At 26.8% G+C, this 23212-nt stretch overlaps 1 protein-coding gene across 1 annotated transcript in view; it reads right to left on the bottom strand.

Annotated features, from left to right (window-relative positions):
* LOC129616164 (protein couch potato-like) overlaps window positions 1-21023 on the bottom strand; it is a 100994-nt gene extending 79971 nt beyond the window's left edge. The window contains exons 1-2 of the mRNA XM_055531650.1: window positions 20950-21023; window positions 20494-20640 (exon numbers count right to left, since the gene is read on the bottom strand). Coding sequence (XP_055387625.1) covers window positions 20494-20640; window positions 20950-21023 — 221 coding nt within the window. The remainder of the gene's footprint in view (window positions 1-20493; window positions 20641-20949) is intronic.
* Between the last annotated feature and the right edge of the window lie 2189 nt (window positions 21024-23212).

The raw sequence follows: 23212 nt of genomic DNA, 5'->3' as shown, positions 1-23212 counted from the left end.
AATTCGGAGGGACGAACTATATGTAAGTTATTTTGCTTACGTAAATGAATTGTTCTATAGTAGTTCTGTCATATGTAGTTTATAGTTACATTAAAAAATCATTACAACTTGAATTATAAACTCAATATTTCAATTTTATAATAATTTGCTCCTAGTTAATGTAAACATGAGAAATAAATTTCAAAATGAAAAACTTATATTAATTTAGAAAATAATTACTTGTACTTTATGGCATAAGTGCAAGTCTTCTTGTTTCAGAAAATAGTAACAATAGCAATAAAAATAATAATAATAAAAACTTAGGTGCAATAATACATCATAATATGTAAGTGTATATAACTAATTTTAACTCTCACATCCGCTCGTTTGACAATGGAAAACTTTATTTAAAAGCGAATACATAAATTTAAATAATACATATACTTACTTACATACATAAATAAATTTAGAAACTTAACAAAATTGTTTAAATTTCCGCTAATACTAATTATAATAATATGTTAGACAAAGAAAGGAAATTTGTTGTTATAAACGGTAATTAAAATGGTAATGTTATATATATTCGTATATATAAATATGTACGTTATTATGCATAAGTATAAAAAATTCAAAAAGCTATGTATTATAATTTTATTAGTCATTTCAAATTTATTTAAACATTATTGTTTGCAAAATCATTAGAAAATATAAAATGAATTTGTAAATTTACTATTTTTCAACACAAATAAAATTATGATGACTTTATTACTTTTAAGTGAACATGTTGTTAGCGTGTAAGTAAATCAGAATTTGGATTTGATTTTGTTAGTAAAAAATGTAAACAGTTATAACCTCCTCACTTCTAAAGCTTCCAAAATAATTGGATTAAACAAACATAATCTTGTGCTAATAATACAATCGTATCCTATTGTAATCAGACTTGATTCTCAAAATATTTGAGAATATTAATCAAACAATATTAATTAAGTAGTACTTAGTCATTCTGTAGTTGCCTTTGTTTTCTTTTTACAGCATTAATCGCAAATTGAGATTAATTTTTTTGCTAACTAACCACTTATACTACATATGTATACATACGTACATATCTTTATTTATTAAAATATTTTTTGAGCTCTAAAAAAAATTGCATTTCTTCATTGAAATCATGTAAATTATTAATCTATTTCAATTTGACAATCCAATATATACGTACATAGGTATATTGAATTATATTAGATTTTAAAATAATTGATTATTTTAGTTGCAAAGGAAATTTCCATATTTCTAATTATCTGTATATTTTTTTTTACCTATTACTATGAACCAAAACTGTTTATATAGATCTCAAACTTATAAAAATGTTTCCATAGTATTTCCATAGCTCAGACAACTCAAACATATTTTATGAAAATGCCAAAATTTAAAAAATTTAAAATAAAAATTGATTTTATATCTTAGAACTTAAAAAATTATGATAAACTATAAATATGTATATGTATTAATTATAAAATGCATATTATTTTACATTTCCAGATACGCTAATGGTGCCCTTGGGTTTTTTAATAAAGTAACTCACTGGTACAATATTCCATTTTATTTTTCTTTTAAAAATTCCATTTTCATTAAAATTATTGTATATAAATATGCACATGCTTGCATTTACATATATTTTAATATGTATACATGCATATAAATATACAAAAATAATGTTTGTGAGTGAATGTTAAAGTTAATAATTTTGCCAACCCAAATATTTTTTCTCTTTTTTTTTTTGGTGAATACAAAGTAATAGCTAAAGTTCAATTTAAGCCTTTGTACCTTTTTTATTTCAGTAAAATATTTCAGAGTAAGTATGTGTTTGAATATGCAATATTCACGCTCTTATGAATAATATTTAGTTTTTAAATTTTTTTTCTACAATATAAGCTATTTATAGTTTTGTAAAGTTAGTTATATTGTAAAAAAGTGGAATTATTAACTAATGCATGATTTTTCAGGTACCTTAGGATACTTTCGCTAAGTAAAATTAGAATATTTGCTTTGTTTTTGTAGAATACTTTTACAAAATCAAAATGTTTGTGACTGATGCATTTACATTGGTACGTAAACAATTTTTTTGAAAGCTTGTCAGTGTACGTAGTTACAAGACTTTTTTATGGTTATATTTACAAAAAGTACTTTTACAGTGATTACTTTATATAAGTAGACCACATACTAAACTTTTTTGTGCTACAGGAATTTTTAAATGATAATATGACCATTTTTATTGAATAAAATAGAATTTGATTTCTAAAATTTTTTTTATTACAAGTCAATACTCCATAATCCAAATAAAACTATAACCTGTTCAATATCCATAATCATAAATTTTATAATAGATAAGTAAATTCATATTAGAAAAGCTTCAACCAAAATACAGATTTAAACATCATCTTGACTTATTCAACAACATACTTATAATTTTGATTACTGAATCGGGTACATTTATAGTTTTTTATTTAAGTAAAACGCAGTTTGTTTATCTTACTTTAAAAGATTTTTAAGAACCAATTTAAACTATTCAGTTACACTTAGTCACAATTATTTGTTCTGTTTCAGGATTATGTAATGTTTCATTTCAGGTCGCCATACAAATAACTACAAATATTTTAAATAACCAATAGTTTTAATATATAAAATATATAAGTAAATTATTAATTTTGTACAATTTGTAAAGAAAAATTAATTAAAATTTTATTAAAAATATTTGATCTATGTACCGTTTTTTAATATGAGATCTTCCAAAGAAATGTTTACAAAAAATTCCAATACAATATTTCTACAATATTTCTACGATACACCAATATTTTTTTGATGATCCAGTGGATAAGTTTTTTTTCTCTGTTTTGATAAAAATGATTAATTTTTTTTAACAATTTCTCGATCAAAAGAAATCAATCTTTTACTTTTTTTTTTAATTTTTAAATATTTTTTTCATAATACTTTTCCTTGTAAATTTTTTTTGATTTAATTTTTTTTGTGAAATATTTAACTTTTTCTTTTTTTATTTAGGTATACATATGTATGTAGAAAACGAGAAATGATAAATGATTTCACAAGTTACGCGGTTAAACTTTTTTTTTATTAGAAATTTCCTAAATTTTATTTTTTATAATTTTTTTTACCCTGGTTGCTTTCTTTAATTCAATTTTGCCTACATAGAATTTTATTTTTCTGTTTTATATTTTAGTTAATTTTTAGAAATTGTAAAAGATTATAATTATTTCAATTGAATAAATTCTTATGCTTGAACTTTTAATTAATTTTGAACATGACACAATTATTTTTTTTTATTATTACTTCATGACATTTACGACTTTCAATTTTTGTTATACACGTTGAAGATAGTTATGAACTACGAAAACTTTTAAATTTTGCTAGCGCTTTCAATACAAAACATTACAGCAATATTGCGGTACTTTTCTTGTTGTCGATCATATATTTCTGTGTTTAATATTGAAATTATTTTCTGATTTTATTTATTTGAATTTTTATATTTTATTTTTTAATAAATTTATTGTATATTTTCCTGGTCTTAATATTAACAGTAATTTAAAAGTAACAAATTAATTTTTTTTTTAAATTCAACGTTATTATAACAAACTTTAAGTATTTTTTAAAATTCTTTTAACATTGTAATTTTGTTTTTTGCTTTATTACATACTTGATTTTTTCTTTTTTACAATTATTTTTTTCCTTTTCGTAAAAATTTTTTGTAAGAACCAAAAAATAAAATAAAATCAAAATATTATAGAACTTATCCCTATATATTTTTTTTATTTTTACTTATTTGTTATTTATTATTATTATTATAAAAAAAAACCAGACACTCAAAAAAGCGACGATCTTTATATCTCAATATCTAATATTAGACTGACTGACTTATGACGATTTCATATCGAATGTTTTGTTGGGGTTTAATTCAAAGCAGAGTTATTATAACTTTAGTAAAGTTGATATCCGATATACAAATACTCCTATTATTTATGTATGTATGTACATACTTATATATTAATTTAAAAAAAATGTATGTAGATATAAGTGTTTAATTTTTTTTATATTTTCAATGTTACGGCAATCCAAACAATAGAGAAGAAGAACAACGATATAATATATAAAAAAAAATTATAATGTATTATATTTTATATAACAGTGTATATTTACGTGTATATAACAGTGTATTGTATTGCATGTGTATAATGTATAACAATATAATCTGAAATTTAACATTAACGTAATACAAATACTCTAATATAATTTATGTTTGTACCTAAATTATATTGTATTTTTCATCATGTATATTATACCATTCTACATACTACACGTATACCTTTAATCAACGATTATATTAAAAGGAAGAAAATAACGTAATAATAGAAAAGAAATTCGAAAAAGACGAAATAAAACCAACAAAAAATTTTTTACCATACCTTTGAATCGATCGAAAAGTGGATAGATTATTATTACATGCTATCATTTGAACATAAAAAAAGTGTTATAATATTTACTTTATGATATACAGAATGAAAATAAACTATACCACAAAAAAATAGGGGAAAATTAACAAAATGTATAACAGTTGAAGTACATTTTTTATATTATTCTCTTATACTTTTCATATAACATTATTTAAAATTCACTTCACTAACTCAATAATATGTATAAGTTTTATAAATACATTACGCGTAATATGATGAAAAAGGCAGTGTTAGCACTTTGACATAATATAAATATCATATAAGTATCACAATGATACTTTTTAATCGAACTGCAATTAATAGTTGCATTCAATTTTACGTACATATTTCTTTATTTTTGTGTTTTGGTAATGGATTTATTTTCATTAAAAAAATTAGCCATTTTAAGAAGAAATTTTCAATAAATTGATTGTTTTGTTTAACTAAAAATATTCTAACGAAAAATGTAAAAACGTAATTTTTCTTATGAACAAGATAAGTTTTATATTTAGTTGGTTAGATTGAATTTAAGAATAGTTATTAAGAATAGTTATAGCTATTCATTTAATTTATGATTTAAATAAATTATTTTTTAAAATTTAAAAAGTATCAGCAGTTTCTTTAAAAATTAGTTTCAAATTGAATAATTCACCTTAAATCAAATCTCAAAAAAATTTAAAGTAAATTGTCAAATTTGGAATTATGTTTACAAATGTTATAAAAATAAGGCTATAAACAAAAAATTACAAGTTATTGATAGTTTTGATAGATCTTACGAGAATCAAGAACAAAAGCAAAATCAAACGATGTTTTTACTTCTTGTTCATAAGAAGTAAATTTAATCCCGAATCTAAATTTCGTTAAACCATTGATAAACATAGATAGTACGTATTGAGCAATTATATTTGAGTTTGGTGCTAAAGAATAGCTCCCTTTTTCAAATGATAAGTTCCAACATTGTTCTACATATAAAAGTCGTCATTCATTTCTCAATGTAAAAAGAGAAATAAAATTTTGGAAACTGTTATACTGATATTGTTTAATTGCATAATGGTATTAAATATTAAAAGTTAAACGAAAGAATATTTTTCTTTTCTCAATACATTTTATACAATCTTTTATAATACATTTTTCTTTTCTCTGGAAATTATGAACGAGATTGCATTGCATTGCAGTTTAAATTACAAGTCAAGTCCAATACGATTTGCAAATTCTGCAGTCATAATGTTCGTTAACAGCTTAATATACATATTTATAATTTTTCCTCGGTTCTTTTATCAGCTTTCATAAATTCAAAAGTGTAACAGTAATATTTTTCTACCGGAATTTTCGAAATTTATTGCTAATACTCCCTTGTTATATTATTAAGATAATTATTACCTTGTGTTCCGGTCAGATATTTTTACATTGATAATTCAACATGTATTGTTTTCCATAGTTTGAATTAGGCTAATTTTACTCAATATAATTTGTTAGACCTTTCTTAAAAGTTCCATTTATTTTAAATACAACAATTTAGTTTTTTGTTTCAAAATTTACTAAATTAGTTTCTTACTGTCCAAATGTAATGTGATTACCCATATAATATTCTGTAATTATAAATTGCCTACTACACAGCCATACAAACATAAATATTCTTTTTACAGACTTCAGTTCTTTTTGTTACAACCAGGGATATTAATTCCCATCTCGATCATGCCTTCCATTGCTCATAAAATGAGCTTAATTTTCAATTTTTGTTCTTTTTATAGTATTTCGAAAATCGAAACTCAAATTCACGAATCGCAATTCCTTATAGCAATTTACTATTCTTTTACTCATATTTGCGAAAAAAAGAGTTTGCGCATTTCATTCACAAATAAAGTATAACGTATAACGGTTATACTTTTTCTCTCAGTAAACATTATGTTGATGGCTGATGTTGAATTGTTGACTCATATTAGCAAAAAAAGTATGAAACACTCTTGGTATGCTCTAAATTTTTCAGCCAATTAATTTTGTTGTTTTTTTTTTGTGTACTGTAGTCTATAATACTTAATTGCTCCTATTTAAAAAAAAATATTTATTTTCTCAATAATTCTTTTTACATTTTTGAAGTACAGATTATGTACATATATGTATGTATTATGTATGTAGTACATTATGCATGTAGATCTTGTACTATCAGTCATTGCTTAAAAAGAATTTGAACATTTTGCTTAAATCTTTCTTCTTTAAAAATTAGATACATAACGTAATTATGTACAAAAACATAATATGCGTAAGATAGACATAATATAATACCATATGCAAATTTTATACTTCATAAGCATCATAAATATGAGTTAGTTTTCGCAAATAAAATAAATTTAATAGATAATTTTGAAACAAAATAGAAATTGTGTTTAAATATCAAAATCAGTCATAAAATCTGTCATCATATAAAAATAATAACTTTAACAATTAAATGTTAAAATAATAAGGGACTAAACTAACTCACGTTTTATATCAAATCCAATTAAAATTGTAAGGAGGGTCTAATTTTGAACCATATTTACAGTGTTGTTCACACAATAGATAAAAATTTTAATCTGCCAAAAAATAAATCGTTAACGACGTTAGATGCGTAAACGCTGCCTAATTTGTTAACGCACGATGCATTAATAATTTGTAAACATTGAAACAATTTACAAGCGTAACGTGTACTTGAAAGGAAAAAGGGTAGCTGCAGCCCACCTTTGCTAAATGTACTGACAACCTGTATAGAAAAGGAGTGAAGATTAATAAGTAATTTAAATATGTATGTATGTATGTATGTACGTAATAATATTTTTTCTGTATAGTGTAAAAAAAATAAACTTTGAGAAAAACTCTATCGGATTCTTATATTGAGGAGACAGTAAATGAGATTTTGACATTGTATAAGAGAGAGAATATTATAGAGAAATTAAATATGTATGTATGTATATAGGATAGGAATAGTATACATATGATGGTATTGCAGACAAAATATATTGAGTATAGCATATGCATGTACATTTTGGCAAATAAGGTGAAAAGCCGATTTAACTTATAGAATATATAAATGAAAAAAAAATAAAAAATACACAAACGTAACACTGTTTTATAAAACTAACTCTGAAAAAATAGAAACAAAAAATAATATGAGCACGAAATTAAATTGATTTCACAATGAAATGAAGGAAAACGAAATTTGCTCCAAAAATATATAACTAACAGGTAAAAATAAGAAAATTTAAAATAAAATACACACATACATCCAGACAAAATACAACTGGCTGTGTTACTTGATAGTATACCAGCAGGAAATTGTATTAAAATTATAACTTCTTTAATATTTTTTAATTTAAATTTTACTTGCCACTTCCTTGCTGTACTCCCTTATATCGGAGAAAGAATTAGATTTTCTGAAACGTTTTCTTAATTAATTTATAAGCCTTATACATACAATATATACCAATGTACGTACATACGTTGTTTTAATGTAATACTACATTACTTTACTACTAATGCATATTATAATTTTAGTTGAGAAATAGGAGAACATTTATGTATATAAGTATGTAGAATTGGATAAAATTATTACGGTGTCATACCATAACAGCAAAGGTAACTTAAGCACAATTATGTAAATTTTCATAAAATTTTACTAATTTGGCTCTTAATATGGGTTTCAATAGGTGAATTTCTTGGGTGTTAACGAAATACTAATGGAAAATATCAATTTCATTGTTGATTTTTCTTAGAAATTTTTATATAAGAAGACTGTTAGATGCGTATTATGGCCCTCTTCCAAAAACTTCTTGAATTATTTGGCAGAAGCTTACATCATTTTAATTATACATCTAAAGATGCAAAAAATAACTTCCTGTGATGTGATTGTAAAGTGCAGCATTAAAGTCAACATCAAAGCAGACCCATACTTTAATGTAATACACAGGTGATTGACAGTGAATAACTTATTCAACGTTAAACTGAGGATAATTAGGAGCAACACTACGTGGTTACTTGCACTAGAAGCAAATAATTTCGACATCTGAGCGTAATTATAAACCTGCAGAGAAGAAATGTTTAGAAATGATTATATTTGCTAATAAACTGCTCTTGCAAAAGCTTCAAATAGTTTTTCACTCAAATGTTTAAATAAAAAAACTAATAGAAAGCCTTGCAAAATATTTTTAATTCAATTTGCAACATACTGAAATTTAGAGATTTTTCGATAACATTATGGTATACCCTATGTGCGCTTAATATAAAATGAGTACCTTTATAATATTTTATATATATTTTTGTTTTGTTTTGTTCGTTATATTAATAATCAAAATTACCATCAGAAAATTTAATAGTTTTTGATAAATTTACATGTACATAATTCATTTTTTAATACATATGATACATGCATATACTCGCACATATACATACTGACATTATGGAATACTTTTTGCTTTTACTTGAGTACGTTTTAAAGGTAGGCAAATAATAAAAATATAGGTATTGCAAAAGGTGGTTATTGTTTTCCTCCATTATCGGGCAATGACTTTTAATATAATTTTTAAGAAGTTTTGTATATTTTTACTTTGTAAAATTGAATAATGGCCACTGTGGCGTGTTATGATTCCTTAGGGAATTCTTTTAAAATTTTCCTTTAAATTTTGTTTACTTGGTTTTGTGTTAGACGTTGGAGTATTTTTTAGAAGTATGCTTGCTAGAACTTGCCAGAACGCAGAAAATACGCAGCGTATTTGACGGGTTTTTCAATGGGAAGTTATTCATGAAATATGAAATCGGTAAATAAGGAATGTTAAATAAGGAATTATAAGGGTAAATAAAACTTCTGGGCTCTCTCAAACAATTACTACATGCTTACAAATTTTTTGTAGTTCTTAACTGTGCGCTTCTTTATGCTCTTTTTGACGCAGCAGTTAAAACAAAATATGGAATCATACGAGTACAAGAAGTTTTTGCCAGCATCTTTTTTCAAAAAACTTTAAGTAGTCTATGATAGCTTTAGACAAAAAAATTATTTTATATTTCGAAAATTCTATAAAATCCCACTATTTTTTCTTTGTTTCTGCTTTTATGAATTATACACATTATGTTATAACATGTAGAAGAAGATGTACATAATATCATATAAATATAAAACCGACAAAGTTAATAAAATTACAAAACAGAACGCTCAAATGTATGTATGTATGTTTAAATAAATTTACATTATTATAATTATTATAGTAACTTCATTATTACCATATTTAGATATCCATATTTAAATATATGATGTATTAGCATATTCGCTGAACTATTGAAACATTTATTTTTTAACATTTAAACTAAGGCACGCAAATGACGTTAAATAAATGTAATCATTTTAAAATAACATAACATAAAGAACAGTTGCCGTTAAAAAGCAATGAAAAAATGACAGGTGCTTTTTCTTTTATAAGATTTTAAAACAGCTTAAGTTCAAAGACTTTTCATACTTTAATTTACAAAAAAAAAAAAAACAAGGCAACCCATTCTTATTTTAAACAAAATTTTAACTGTATAATTTGCCTACAAATCAAGTAAGTCATAAAATTTGAAGTGAAGTTTCTGTTCAAATTAAAATAATAAAAAAGCAAAATTACATTATTCTCATATAATAAAATTAGATCGGCACACTTTCTAAATATTGTGGAATAAAGAAGTGAAAATTTAGTTAACGAAAAAATGTATGAGCGAGTGAACACCTCTTCAAGCAACATCAAATCATAATAACATTGGGAATAATTACACACATATTTATCATCATACATGCAAACATATACATAACTTGAGGAGTATTATAAACTTAGAGTAATTTTTTTCTCGATCTTTGGAGTTCCTAACAATGATACCCCTTATACATAATTGTCACTATAATATGTATAAATAAGTATGATTTTGTAAGTATCTCTATGAATTTGTAAGAGTAATTAATGCATTTTAGTTTTTATACCCGTACGAACGTATGTTCGAAGGGTATACTACGACTAGGCATACAAAAAGCAAGAGGTTGTATGAAAATATATGTTAATTACTTCCGATATTTAAAATCATTTATTCGTACGGGTAAAACAGAGTTGGAATGGTCTGTTTTTTTTTTCTATTTGTAAGTGAGACTTTTCTATACTTTGGTAGTGTCGGTGTGTTTAAGTGTAAAATTTATTTATTTGCCATAAAAATTTTAATAAATGACCCATAAAACCAAAATTAGACTCGAAACGAAATATGATAAATTTGAAACTGTTTTAATTGATCTAAAAGGCTTTGTCCCTTAGAAAACCTCTTCCCTAAGTTTCGTTTTAATTTTTTAAAAAAAGATACGAAAATAAGTTGCAAGATTTTGAAGTAACTACATAACGTAGATTAAGATTTTAAAAAAAGTTTGACACATTTTTTTTAAATTAATATTAAGAATGTAAGCTTAGCGTACACTAGTTGAATGTTCTCAATTCAAATTCACTTTCACAGTCATTTCTTATATACATTCTCTTATTTGCGGCTACTTTTAAGCACTTTTCCAAAAAAATTTTGAAAAAAGTGCTTATTAGATTCACTCTGTCCGTCGTCCGTGGGCATGTTTACAAAACATCTACACCCAACACCCTACAAACCCTACACCCTACAAACTATCTTCAATAGAAAGTTTATTTTGGTAGGACAAAATTTTTACCTATCCCTCGAGCTTCTAAAATCTGTTTTTTCCAAATTTTTAATGTCGTTTTACTTCTAGATATTATGTTGTAGGAGTCTGAAATTTTATCAGCTCTTAGGCACTAATAAACTGTTTATTTCGTTTAAGGAAAATTTTTTCCATCTCCATCCCCTCTCAGGTTATTGCCTCTCGAAATAGATAAATTTCGGATTTCTGGCACATTATATTTCCGAAACTGCAAGCTTTTCCAAATTTCTATAAATGCAGAAACCTATCGATAAAATGCCATGCCATCAAAAGATATAAGTATTTTTCTTAACTCACGCAATTAACCATTAAATTCGAGCGTTGTGTTAACCCCTCTTTAAATTTTTTTTTGTTTTCCAATATTGCATACATTGCTCGTCCTAAATTCTTGAAATGTAGTTTACAGATTGTTTTTAAAAGCAGTATCCTCACTTGTTGAAGGCAAAAGTGCTACATAAAAAACATAGTAACCTAGCGCGCAGAATATTTTTAGTCTTTATTGTATCTATAACTTACATACATATACATATTTATATACCTACAAAAAATATATTTTAATTTTAAAGTGAAAAAAATTAAGTTTTCATCGGTTTTTTATTTCCTTCACTATTCTTAAATTATTCTGTGTAAATTTAAATTTGCGTTTGTGGTTGTATTTTGCTTTAACCTATTAAAATTACTTTAATTCTTCTTTAATACTCCATTTTATACACATAAAATGCTTAAATATTATCTTTTAGTCTAATAAGTATTACAATAATATAAGCTGGCCACTCTTAAGTGTATTATTTCTTTTTTGTACAATTCGGATGTTAAAAAAATGTGAATAGTTCATTGCCATAACCGTATTCTTCTGTATTAGTTACATTTGATTGTTATTTTCATTACACTTATGTATTTTCATATTTTCTTCCTTTCCACTGAAATGTATTCTATAAACCTATGTTGGTACATATTTGTTAATATTCACATATACTTACTAATATACTTTATGATTGTAATACGAACATACTTATATCTACTGATAAATTTTTTCTATATTACATTGAGGTATACACCGATTTAATGTTATTCAAAGCAGTCAAGTGAGTCGACAATAACTCAGGTGTAACGAATTAGAAATTAGACAATAAGAATACATACATACATATGACTATATATACATGTACGTTCACTGACACACAACAAAAAAATAACTAGAATTAGACATACAACTAAAAATATAAAAGTATGTATGTAAAAAATATTTGTAGTTATAAAGAATTAAATTTCAACCATAATAATTAACAATAAAAAAAAAAGAAAAATTCTATGTAAAAACCTTTAAAAGTTTTTGGATTAGAGTTAAAAAAATCTGATATGAACAGAATATGAGCGACCGCCTTACATATTTTCGGCACTGTTTCATGTAGATATATTATGTTTAATTTATCCAATATGTACATATGCATATTTACAAAAAATAACATAGAACGAAATTGTCGTTAAAACTGGCTTGGGAGAAATTAAACCACACTGAGAAGAGAAATTGAAAAATAAAACAAAGTTGCTTGGTAAACCAGCTGATATTAAATTTGATGTTTAATTTAATATGATCACAATACCTTTCATAATTTCTATAGAGGAGCCGGTAAGAAAAAAGAAAAATAATTATTTTAAATCTAACAAATGTTATTCCCAGATACAAAAAAAAAATTAACAGGAATGAAATCATATTTTTCAGTTAATTTCAATTAAATAATTTTTTTTAAATTTTTCATTGTTTGTTAAATTTTTCAAACAAATTTTAATTAAAAATTAATAATTTTACAAAAACATATAAGGCACTGTATTTGAAAAATTATTATTCCACTGATACCAACGAAACAAAAAATTAAAGTTTAATATGATCAATGGAGCAGCTGTAGTAGCACAACCCCTTCAGCTCAAACTCCGATCGGGCCATATAAAATCATATTAATACACAGCTTAGCGTTCCATAGGAAAACTTGACGAGTGTAAGCTAATTTTATTGAATAATAGAACAAAACTCATGCATAATAAATAAATTAATAGCAAACCTTTTATCAAAAAATTATATTCGGAAATCAGCTATAAAGCTAATTTTGCATATGATTCTGATAAATCACCATGTTAATTGAGTTTTAACATTTGGAGCTGTATTTAAGACATTTTATATTTGAAGTCTGTTTGATAATAAAATTAATTTATTACCTTTTCGGGTTGTTAGATTTCAGAAAGTATTTTGAATAATATTTAACCGAGTTTCTTGAAATTTAAAATAGCTTTGACGAGTTTTTTCATATATACACCACTTCACGTTTATATAGAATGCAATTAGCCCACTTTCGTATAAAGATAACGCTAACATATAGTTTATTGAATACATCAAAATATTAAATGGCTCCACAGCTATCAAAAACTAAAATAGATTTGCCAAATTCTCCTTTAATCATTTCAAATAATCATTTATGTGAAAATAATATTAATAATTATTATAACATGAGAGTAATATAAACGAAAAATAAATAGAACAAAATATTATATTTAGAATTTTTGCATGTTACAATATAATATTGCGTGATAATTCGAAAAATCCTCAAAATAAAATACCATAATTATTGATAAAACATTGTCAACGAAAACGTTAAACAAAAATATTTTATTAGTTCTAAATAAAAAAATTACAATTTAAATAAAATTATCATACAATATTGTATAATTAATAATTCTATGAATAATTTGACTCCCCAATATTAGACAATATAAAAATAAATTTTATAACATGCCGAATTTTATTTTAACTTTAACAAAAAATGAAACTATACTCGTAAATCTTACCTTTCAATCCGAATGTCACATTATCGAAACTATTACTTTTCCAAACCAGAAATATTCTTATAAATTTGACTTTAGTTATATATTTACAAGTACCTAGAGAAGAAATGGTAGAAAAGTGAATGCGAGAGCAAGATGTTTCGGTATGCCGGTATTTTGGTCTGTTGATCTGTCGGTTTGTCGATCTGTGTGTGCGCGCGTGTATCTCAAGTTGATCTGAACTTTCTTCTACGAAAAACTTTTAAAAGATATCAGGTGTCAGCAATTGAATTTTTACTACGGGCCAAATTTACATTTTTACGAATGTAAAGAGAATAAAGAATTACTCAGAAATCGACCTAGGCTCCGATTTTACATTTTTTAATTTATCTAAAGAATTTTGAAATTTAAAAATTTGAGTTTTTTTTGCTGTCAGATATAGCTGGCAAACTTTCACATAAAGAACCATTTCTAAGAGCCAATTTTACATTTTTTGAAATATTTATTCTTACAAATTAAATGAAGGGAGTGTTTAAAGGCCATTTTCATAATCTTGCGCGACACTTTCGCTAAACTAGACAATCGCTTGCGGTAAATTTTATGCTGCCCACGTCAGACTTCTCCGTGTCGAATATAGCTCAGTTAAAAAAGTTGTTAAATAATTACCAAAATTTACATGAAATAATTAACAAAAATGAAATATTAAATAAGTCATCTGAAATTAAAATATAAATATTGAAACTGCGTGTTTTTTATATTCTGAGCAGAAACGATACATAACTACGCCCAAACATCACTAATGTCTATTCAGCTATTTTCTTTTGTTAAGAATTCTTTCACAAATTTACTTCTTTTTTTATTTTGTAACTAAATTATTGTGCTCATGTCCAATATTTTTTTTTTCAAAATTGTACTCTCTTTTTATCCTATTTTTCTTGTTCAATATTCTATAACGCAACTTTTTTTATTTATTTATTACTGAATTGTGAATCATATTTTCATTATAAAAGACATTGTTACCGTGGTATCCTATAGTACAAACAAAGTTTTTTTTTCATATCTCATTTTCATTCTCTCTAAGAACCGGTCAATGAAATCTCTCTCAAGGCATGCGCCGCTCTTACAGGTCATACAAATATAATAACAGTTATATGATTAATATATATGAATAACCATCGATTTGTTGTTTACCTGTAAAATTTTCCGTATTCATTCTCCTACGTTATTTGAAACTAAAACACTCATAAATTTCACATGTAATATTCATAAGGATTTTCTTTTTTTAGTTGGTTTTTATATTATCTTATTACTTTTTCGAATTTCTTACAATGTCCTCAATAATGCTATCGCTTTGAAATCTATAGTCTGCTATAGTTTTGAAATGTAAAAGCTTTCTTGTTAATACACTTATGCTAAACCGAAGTTTTTCAATTATTCGATAATTTACACTTCCCTTCGGAATTTTTTCAAAAATTTTTTGTCTGTGTCCTCCCTCTGCCCATTTGTGCATTTGGTTTAAAACGAAAACATAAAATTTCATAAGATAATAATTAAAAGTCAAAGTCCTTCAAGCACCAATTTTTAATCACATATAAAATTTCGGAACCATTTTCATTCTTCAAGCTCACAAAATTTGCGGCTCACCTTGAAACTGTCCAGGTTGAAGTTATATACTGCAGTTTATTATTTTGCCAATATTTGATTTTAACAATAATTTAACCACAACGTTGTAACTATTTTAATAAATTAGTTAAATTTTCATTTCACTTGTAAATTTTTCACTTCACAGAGAAAGAAAAAAAGGTAATCATATCTATTTACAACATTAAAACGAATAAAATTTATAAAACTAGTTATGAGTTTAATATTTAATTAATTGATTTCATTTTTAAACAAAAAGTGATTAATGTTATTTCCAGCGAAAACTTTTATCAAAATATTTCACACATGATCGTACAACTATATTTGTTCAAATATCAATGGTTTCTCTTATTAAACTTACTGCAAAAAAAGTAAAAGTTAAGTTGGCAAATTTTTATGCAGTCAACAAAATTATAATTGCGAGTTAAATAAAATTACCTAATTGTGGTTTGTTATTTTTTAATTAGTATGTTTCTTGCATTAATATATAATACGTATACCGATTTACATTTTCAGGAATTATAATAACTTCATAGAAATTACAATAGATTGCATGAATATAATTTTTATTACAAATTATATTAGCTACTACTCGATTTAATAGTGATTTAATTGTGTGATAAATGCCGATTTAGTTTATATTAATTTTATTTATAAAAAACTTTAAAATAAATAAGAAACATTTTTCATACAATATAACCAAAACATTTCTATAATAGCAGTATTACTACTTGATAATAGTAATAATAAAATTGGACGCTGGGAGCTTAAGAATCGAAAAGACTATAATTTTTTCTCAATTTTACACTTTTCTATAAAATTAATCCCAAATAAAACACTGTAAGCTCTAACAAATTTCTATAAACTAAGTTCACAATAATATCAACTTTAAATAATTTGCAATTAATGCAATTCAACATTTTGCAATAATATCGGAAGTTAAAAATCAAAAATACAATAAATCAAATAAAAATTAATTTTTTATAAATATTTTTTAATAAATGTTGATTAAGAAAAGACACACGTAAGTCTGGTTTCGCTTATATGAAATAAAAACCCTCATTATTACAATTACTTTGTGGTTTACATTAACTTAGATACATATGTATATACACTTTTGCATATACATGCGTTGTATGTACATAAAGATATACGCGTAGATTAAATTATTCATAAGTAAATTCTTTTCTGACTACGTATTGTCATTATCATTAAACATATTTTTAAATATCCTTTACTTAATTTCAAAAACCAAAAGAATACGACCTTTTTTTCCATTCCCCTTAGTTATAAGTTTAGAAAATTTTTATTTTAAATGAGATCGTAAGGTCAATCCCAAAAGAATTGAAAATTTTTACGCCTTTTTATTGAGGACATGTAATTTAAAAAACCATTTTTAATGAGCTCATAATTATATAAAAAAAAATTAAGTAAAAAAAAACTTAAACTAATAATAAGCCACAAGTAATCGTGATAAGGATATTGTCACCAAAAGTGTTACCATTGGGTTTAATTGGGTTACCAATTAAAACCTTATAAAAGTTAAAAAAAACTTAAGAACGTCAAGGCAAGACTTTATTTGTCAAGTCCTAACAACATTGACAAGAGAATAACGCATAATAGTTCGCAATTTAAACCCACAATTTCCTGCAGCAGATTACCTAAATATATTAGACTTCGGCTCAAGTTAAATTTTTCAATCATTGTTAATTTACATTTTACATTCTACACAACGAAACTAGTGACTAGATTCTGCAACTAGAACTTTCAATCCAATACAAGTTATTTAAATAGACGGAGAGTTTTTCGGATACTTTCAGTTTTTAAAGGTAAACAAATGTTAAATAAATCTTACATTTACCATAACAAATTTTTTATTATAATCTTTTATATAGATTTAATCATTTAAATATACAATTTTCTCCTCTTCATTTTGTAAAGGTCTCATCAAACAGATTACTTAAATTTTAATTATATAATTACATTATCATATTCATATTTAACACATACCTATTCTCAATCTCATTAACAACTTTATGTCGTACATGCATATAATATATTCATATGTATACTAAAATATCAATAAAAGATAACCACATTAACCACGTTTGATGTACACGAGAAAAAAGAGAGAGAAACTGTTATCTTTGATAAAAATTTTCTCATCAAAACCTCAATATTTTTGCCAGAGCAAAGTTACAGAAGTAATGAAATGCTAAAAATGTCTTCTTCCTCTACATTTTTGTATATACAAAAATATATTTTTAAACCACAAACAAAACAAAATGAAAAATCTTTAATTTAAAAAAATAAAAATAGAAAGTTTTATGAATATCTACACATACATTAGTAGATACATTATGAATACTTGGATATACGCATGCAGTCGAAAACTTTAATATTATCTAGATTGTATAAAAAGTAAGAGGACCAATTAAAAGGACCTTTTTATATAATTTTTCTCAGCCAAATTGTATATTAAATACGAATATTATTGCAAATAAATATGTAAATGTCCTGAAATTTTTTTTGATTTTGAAATAGATTGTTAATTCATGTACAAATTTCCATTTCAGTTAATGGAAATAGGTAAGTGGTTTGAGTTAGTGCTGCGATCATAGCAAATTTGAAACTATTAAAATTGATTTTAACTTACTTAAGCTTCAATTTCCCGAAAATTATCACAAGAATCTTTGAATTCGTTATATGCAAAAGACGAAAACAATTTTTTAATTTCTTTTTTTAATTGTAAAAACTATATAGTAAAAATAGCGATAAGTAAAACTTTTTATAGAATTTATTTTTAAATTTAAATAAAATTTCATTACAAAAAAGAAAAAAAATAAAGTAAAACAAATGTCCTTATCATTCATTCTATGCGTCAAAAGTAAAATAATCTTTATATTATGTAAACAAACGTAATGTGACGATATCTCGCTGCCCTTATTACAAATTTTAGCGCTTAGTTTTTTTATTATTTTTCGTTAAACTTTTTCATTTTGATATTTTTCCACTAGCATATCTCCATTATATTTTGGTTGAGCTTTTGAAAACAATAACTGTGTCAAAACCAAAGCATAATTTTGCTGTTTTTAACTTTTTTTTATATGATACTTTTTCTCTTTTTACCCGATAGAACTACTTATGTCATATGTGAATATTTGAAAAAAATAATAGCAACAAGAAAATTAGAAACAAAAAAATACGGCGCATTATAGTAAAATTATCCGCGCGCTGACCTTCAATTATTCACACCAGTGCTATGCTGTGGAGTATTTTGTTCTCTTGTTCTCTATGTATTGTTTCGTTTTTACTTTAAAAACTATACACATAATGTACACGTACGTATCTATATTGCTTGCCCTTTGGTTGTTTTATTTAACGAAAATTATTCTAACATTGATGCTGTGAGGTTAAATTGTGCAATAATTCAATTTGAGTTTTACTACAATCACATAATATACGTGATACATTTTAAAGTTGTGTTTTTCAAATTTATGTATGTATATTACATCGATCATTACACCAATGGGTACGGACCAAAATGTGCAAACGATATACATATATTTAACATGTTTTTTTTTTAATTCCCCTTATCGGAACCTGGGCTTTCCAAAAATCTTCTGGAAGAAAAGCCGTAGGTTTCGGCAAAACCTTTTTAACAATACGCAATATGATCCACATTTGACAACTTTCAATTTTAGTATATAACAATAGCTTAAAGCTTTAGTATATGGCAGTAGCAGGGTTTGAGAAACTTCAGTATAACTCTCAAAAATTTTTTCCTTTCTCAAACCATAAAGGGACTGCTCTAAACAACTTCTCAAGATTTCATGTTGATTGATAAAATGAAAATGATTATTAGTAAGGAAGATTTACATAATGCGTTCGAGAATACTTATTAAAATTATTATATACCTGCTCTTGGACTATACCTCTGCCTTTTCTTTTATATTTGTTGGGTAACATATGTACCCTGTTTACTTATGTTTCCCAGCAAATATAAAAGGAACTTGCCCTGTTGCACATTTTTTTTTTTTTTTCCTTTTCTACTCCCTTTGGGAGCATAGGGCATCTACAAAACTCCTCCATCTGACCCTGTTGCGGGCTAGAAGTTTTATTTCAGGCCATGATTTGTTTTTCTCCTCGATTTCTTTATTTATTGAGCTTCGCCATGTTTCTTTTGGTCTGCCCACTTTTCGCTTGCCCTGAGGGTTCCACTCTAAAGCCCTTCGCTGAATATTATTTTCTGCTCTTCTCAGCGTGTGACCAATCCATTTCCATTTTCTCCTCTTGATTTGGCGATCTATGGGTTCTTGCCCCGTCAATTCCCAAAGGTCCGAGTTCTTGATTTTTCTCGGCCAGAATATTCTGCAGATTGATCTAAGGCATTTATTTATAAAGATTTGTATTTTGTTTGTCCAGTTTTTCCTTAATAACCATGTCTCACTTCCATATAGGAGCACGAATTTTATGCATGAGTTGAATATTCTGATTTTTGTGCCCCTAGCTAAGTGGCGTTGTTTCCAGAGAGGCCATAGTCTCCCAAATGCCGTTCTTGCAAGTGTAATTCGATTCTCCATGTCCCTTTCAGCACCTCCATATGTAGTAATTATACTACCAAGGTAACAGAATTCCGAGACTTCCTCTATTTCTGTGTTTCTTACTTCTAGAGGGGCATTGCGTTAATTCTCATGCTTTTTGTTTTGTGTGTGTTTATTCGGAGACCGACTCTTGAGGCACTTTGATCTAGTTCTGTTATCTTTTCTTGCATATCACGGTGCGTGTGGGCAAGTAGGGCTATGTCATCTGCATATTCTAGGCTTTCGAGTCTACTTATGAGTGTCCACGTTATACCTCTGGCAGTAACTGTTGCTCTTCTTATAACCTCGTCCAGGACTACGTTGAACAGGAGTGGGGATAGGGGGCATCCCTGCTTGACTCCGGCTCTCAGTTTTATCGTATTGCTTAGCTGGCCCTGGTGAAGCACTCTTAGCTCTGCATCTTCATATAGCGCTCTTATTATGTTGATTAATTTTCGTGGTATGCCTTTACTTACTAAGGAGTGCCAAATTGCTTCTCTGTTGATTGTATCGAAGGCCCTTTCAAAGTCTACGAAAGTGATGTACAGTGGCGAACCCCATTCGACTGATTGTTCAGCTATGATTCGCAGCGTGTTAGACTGGTCGATACAACCACGGCCTCTTCTGAAACCCGCCTGCTCCTCTCTTAAGCTTGATTCTATTTTATTTTCAATTCTGGCGTGTATTATGAGCGCGAGTACTTTGACAGCCGCATTCAGTATTGTTATACCTCTCCAGTTTTTGCATTCTGTTAGGTCCCCCTTTTTTGGTAATTTTACTATGATGCCTTTCTTCCAACTGCATGCTATTTCTTCTGTACTCCAGATCTTATTTATTAGTGGCTGCATTATTTCGGCTGTTTTATTTGGGTTGGCTTTCAGTAGTTCTGCGGAATGCCATCATCACCTTCAGCTTTGTTATTTTTGAGTCTATTTATGGCATCTATTATATCCCTTTTATTTGGCGGGTTCAGGTCTATTCTGGTGTTGCGACTACTATTATTGATTTCTTGATGTTGTTCTTGAATTTGTCATCTCAGTAGTTGTTCTTTTGTAGACGATAAAGACTGGCCCTCTCTGTTTTTGATTGGTTGGTTATGATTCTTGGACTTATTTGACAGCGTTCGTATGTTGTTATAGAGCGCGCGCATATTATTTAATTCCACTGATTTTTGTGCTTCTATGGCGATCTTGTTGTAATAGCTTCTCTTATCTTTCCTTGCTGCTTTCTTCACTTCTTTGGCTTTCCCTTTATATTGGATCCTGAGCTCCATACTATTTGACGCCAAGAGCTTTGTTCTTAGATCTCTTCTTTCTTCAATTTTTCTCCATGTCGTGTCTGAGATCCATTCTTTTCTTTCTTTTCTGGTAACGCCTAAGACCTCTTCTCCTACTTGTCTGAATATACTTTGCATATCTTCTTCACTCGCAATTGTCTGGTTTCTCATTTTCTCGTCAATTTTTGATACAAATTCTGCTTTTGTATTCTCATTTTTGAGCTTTTGAGTGTTGATTTTCCTTTTTCTCTGAGTGTTATTACTTCTAATGGTTCCAGGTTTTAGGCTGATATCTGCTGTGAGAAGCATATGGTCGGACCCCACATCAGTGCCCCTCCATGTTCTTACATCTAGGAGAGATCGCCTCCATTTGTGACTAATGCATATGTGGTCGATCTGATTTCGGGAGCGCTGGTCCGGCGACGGCCATGTGTATTTATGTATCGATTTGTGCGGGAAGATGGTTCCGCCTATCACCATGTTGTGTTCTTGACATGTCGCAATCAGACGCTCGCCATTGTTGTTCATTGTGCCCAGGCCATGTTTGCCCATTACTGTTGCACATAAGATGGCAAAAAATTTCAGGGATAATTCTTTCATCAATTTCTTTGATCGGAGTACAGATATACTCGTTTTCTAGCATAGCCTTTTGAAAAAAAGGTACCAGATTTTTGCTGCATATAAATAAATGCTTACAGCTTCGGACATGCAACATAATCACCATAAAATAACCACCGGGGTTCTGTTTAACAGGAGATCTTTTTTTTCAGTCTTACAATCAATTTGCTTTCATCCATTGTTTTCGAGATAAAACGCGATAAAGCCAGATGTTTTTTCGTATCCATATCTGCACCCTTCTCACCCATACAATTTTAAATTTTCGCAACTTTATGTAAAACACCCTGTATGTGTATGTATTGCTAAAAAAATTTTTTCTATACGCTCTATTGAAAAGCCTATACCCGTTTCGTATTGAGAAGTAATAAATTAATTAAATACAGAAAAGTCAAAATTCTTTTTGACTTTTCTGTTGACTCCGAATAATTTAATAGTATAAAAATTAAAAAAAATAAGAATTTTTCAAAGCAAAGTTCTATTTATGGATTTAATCTTACTATCAAATAAAAATTATTTCTTTGAACATTCGATTGAAATATTTTCTAAAATTTAACATTTTAAACATTTTGTTGCTATAGTTTTAATAAGCAAAAAATTATACATTTTGCCCAAATACAAGAACAACAATTTTTCACAAAAGTAAAATTAAAAAACATATTTCATGCATTAAAAAGCTAGGGCCACCCTGATGTACTGCTTATTTTCACCTAATTTTATTTTTTGTTTGACGATGAGGTCCATGACTGCACAATCCTTTCTTTACTTCCGCGGTTCTAAAAAGTTCTGCTCTTTTGACACTTGCTGCGACATTGTTATGTTTGCGTTTTCTTATCGCTGTATTTATTTCACTGAGGCTTAGCGTATTTTTAGAAAATTTTTGAATTTGCTGGTCTTCTGATTGTGTTACTACCATGCCATTCGTCGCTTTGACGTATAGCTTATGTTGTTAATTGATTCAAAGTGTTGCTTCCATGACCATTTTAGTCTCAGACAGAGCTGTTCAAGCAGAACATGGAGAAAATACACATCCAATGTGTTCTGCTAGTACATATTAGATCAATCTGGTTTCTTGTTCTGTTGTTTGGCGAGGAGGAGGTCG

Source organism: Condylostylus longicornis, unplaced genomic scaffold (assembly GCF_029603195.1).
Source record: "Condylostylus longicornis isolate FDR11 unplaced genomic scaffold, ASM2960319v2 ptg000163l, whole genome shotgun sequence".
In the NCBI taxonomy this organism is placed as follows: domain Eukaryota; kingdom Metazoa; phylum Arthropoda; class Insecta; order Diptera; family Dolichopodidae; genus Condylostylus; species Condylostylus longicornis.
Note: the sequence above shows the minus strand (reverse complement) of the source record. Positions and strands in the feature narration are given on the sequence as shown.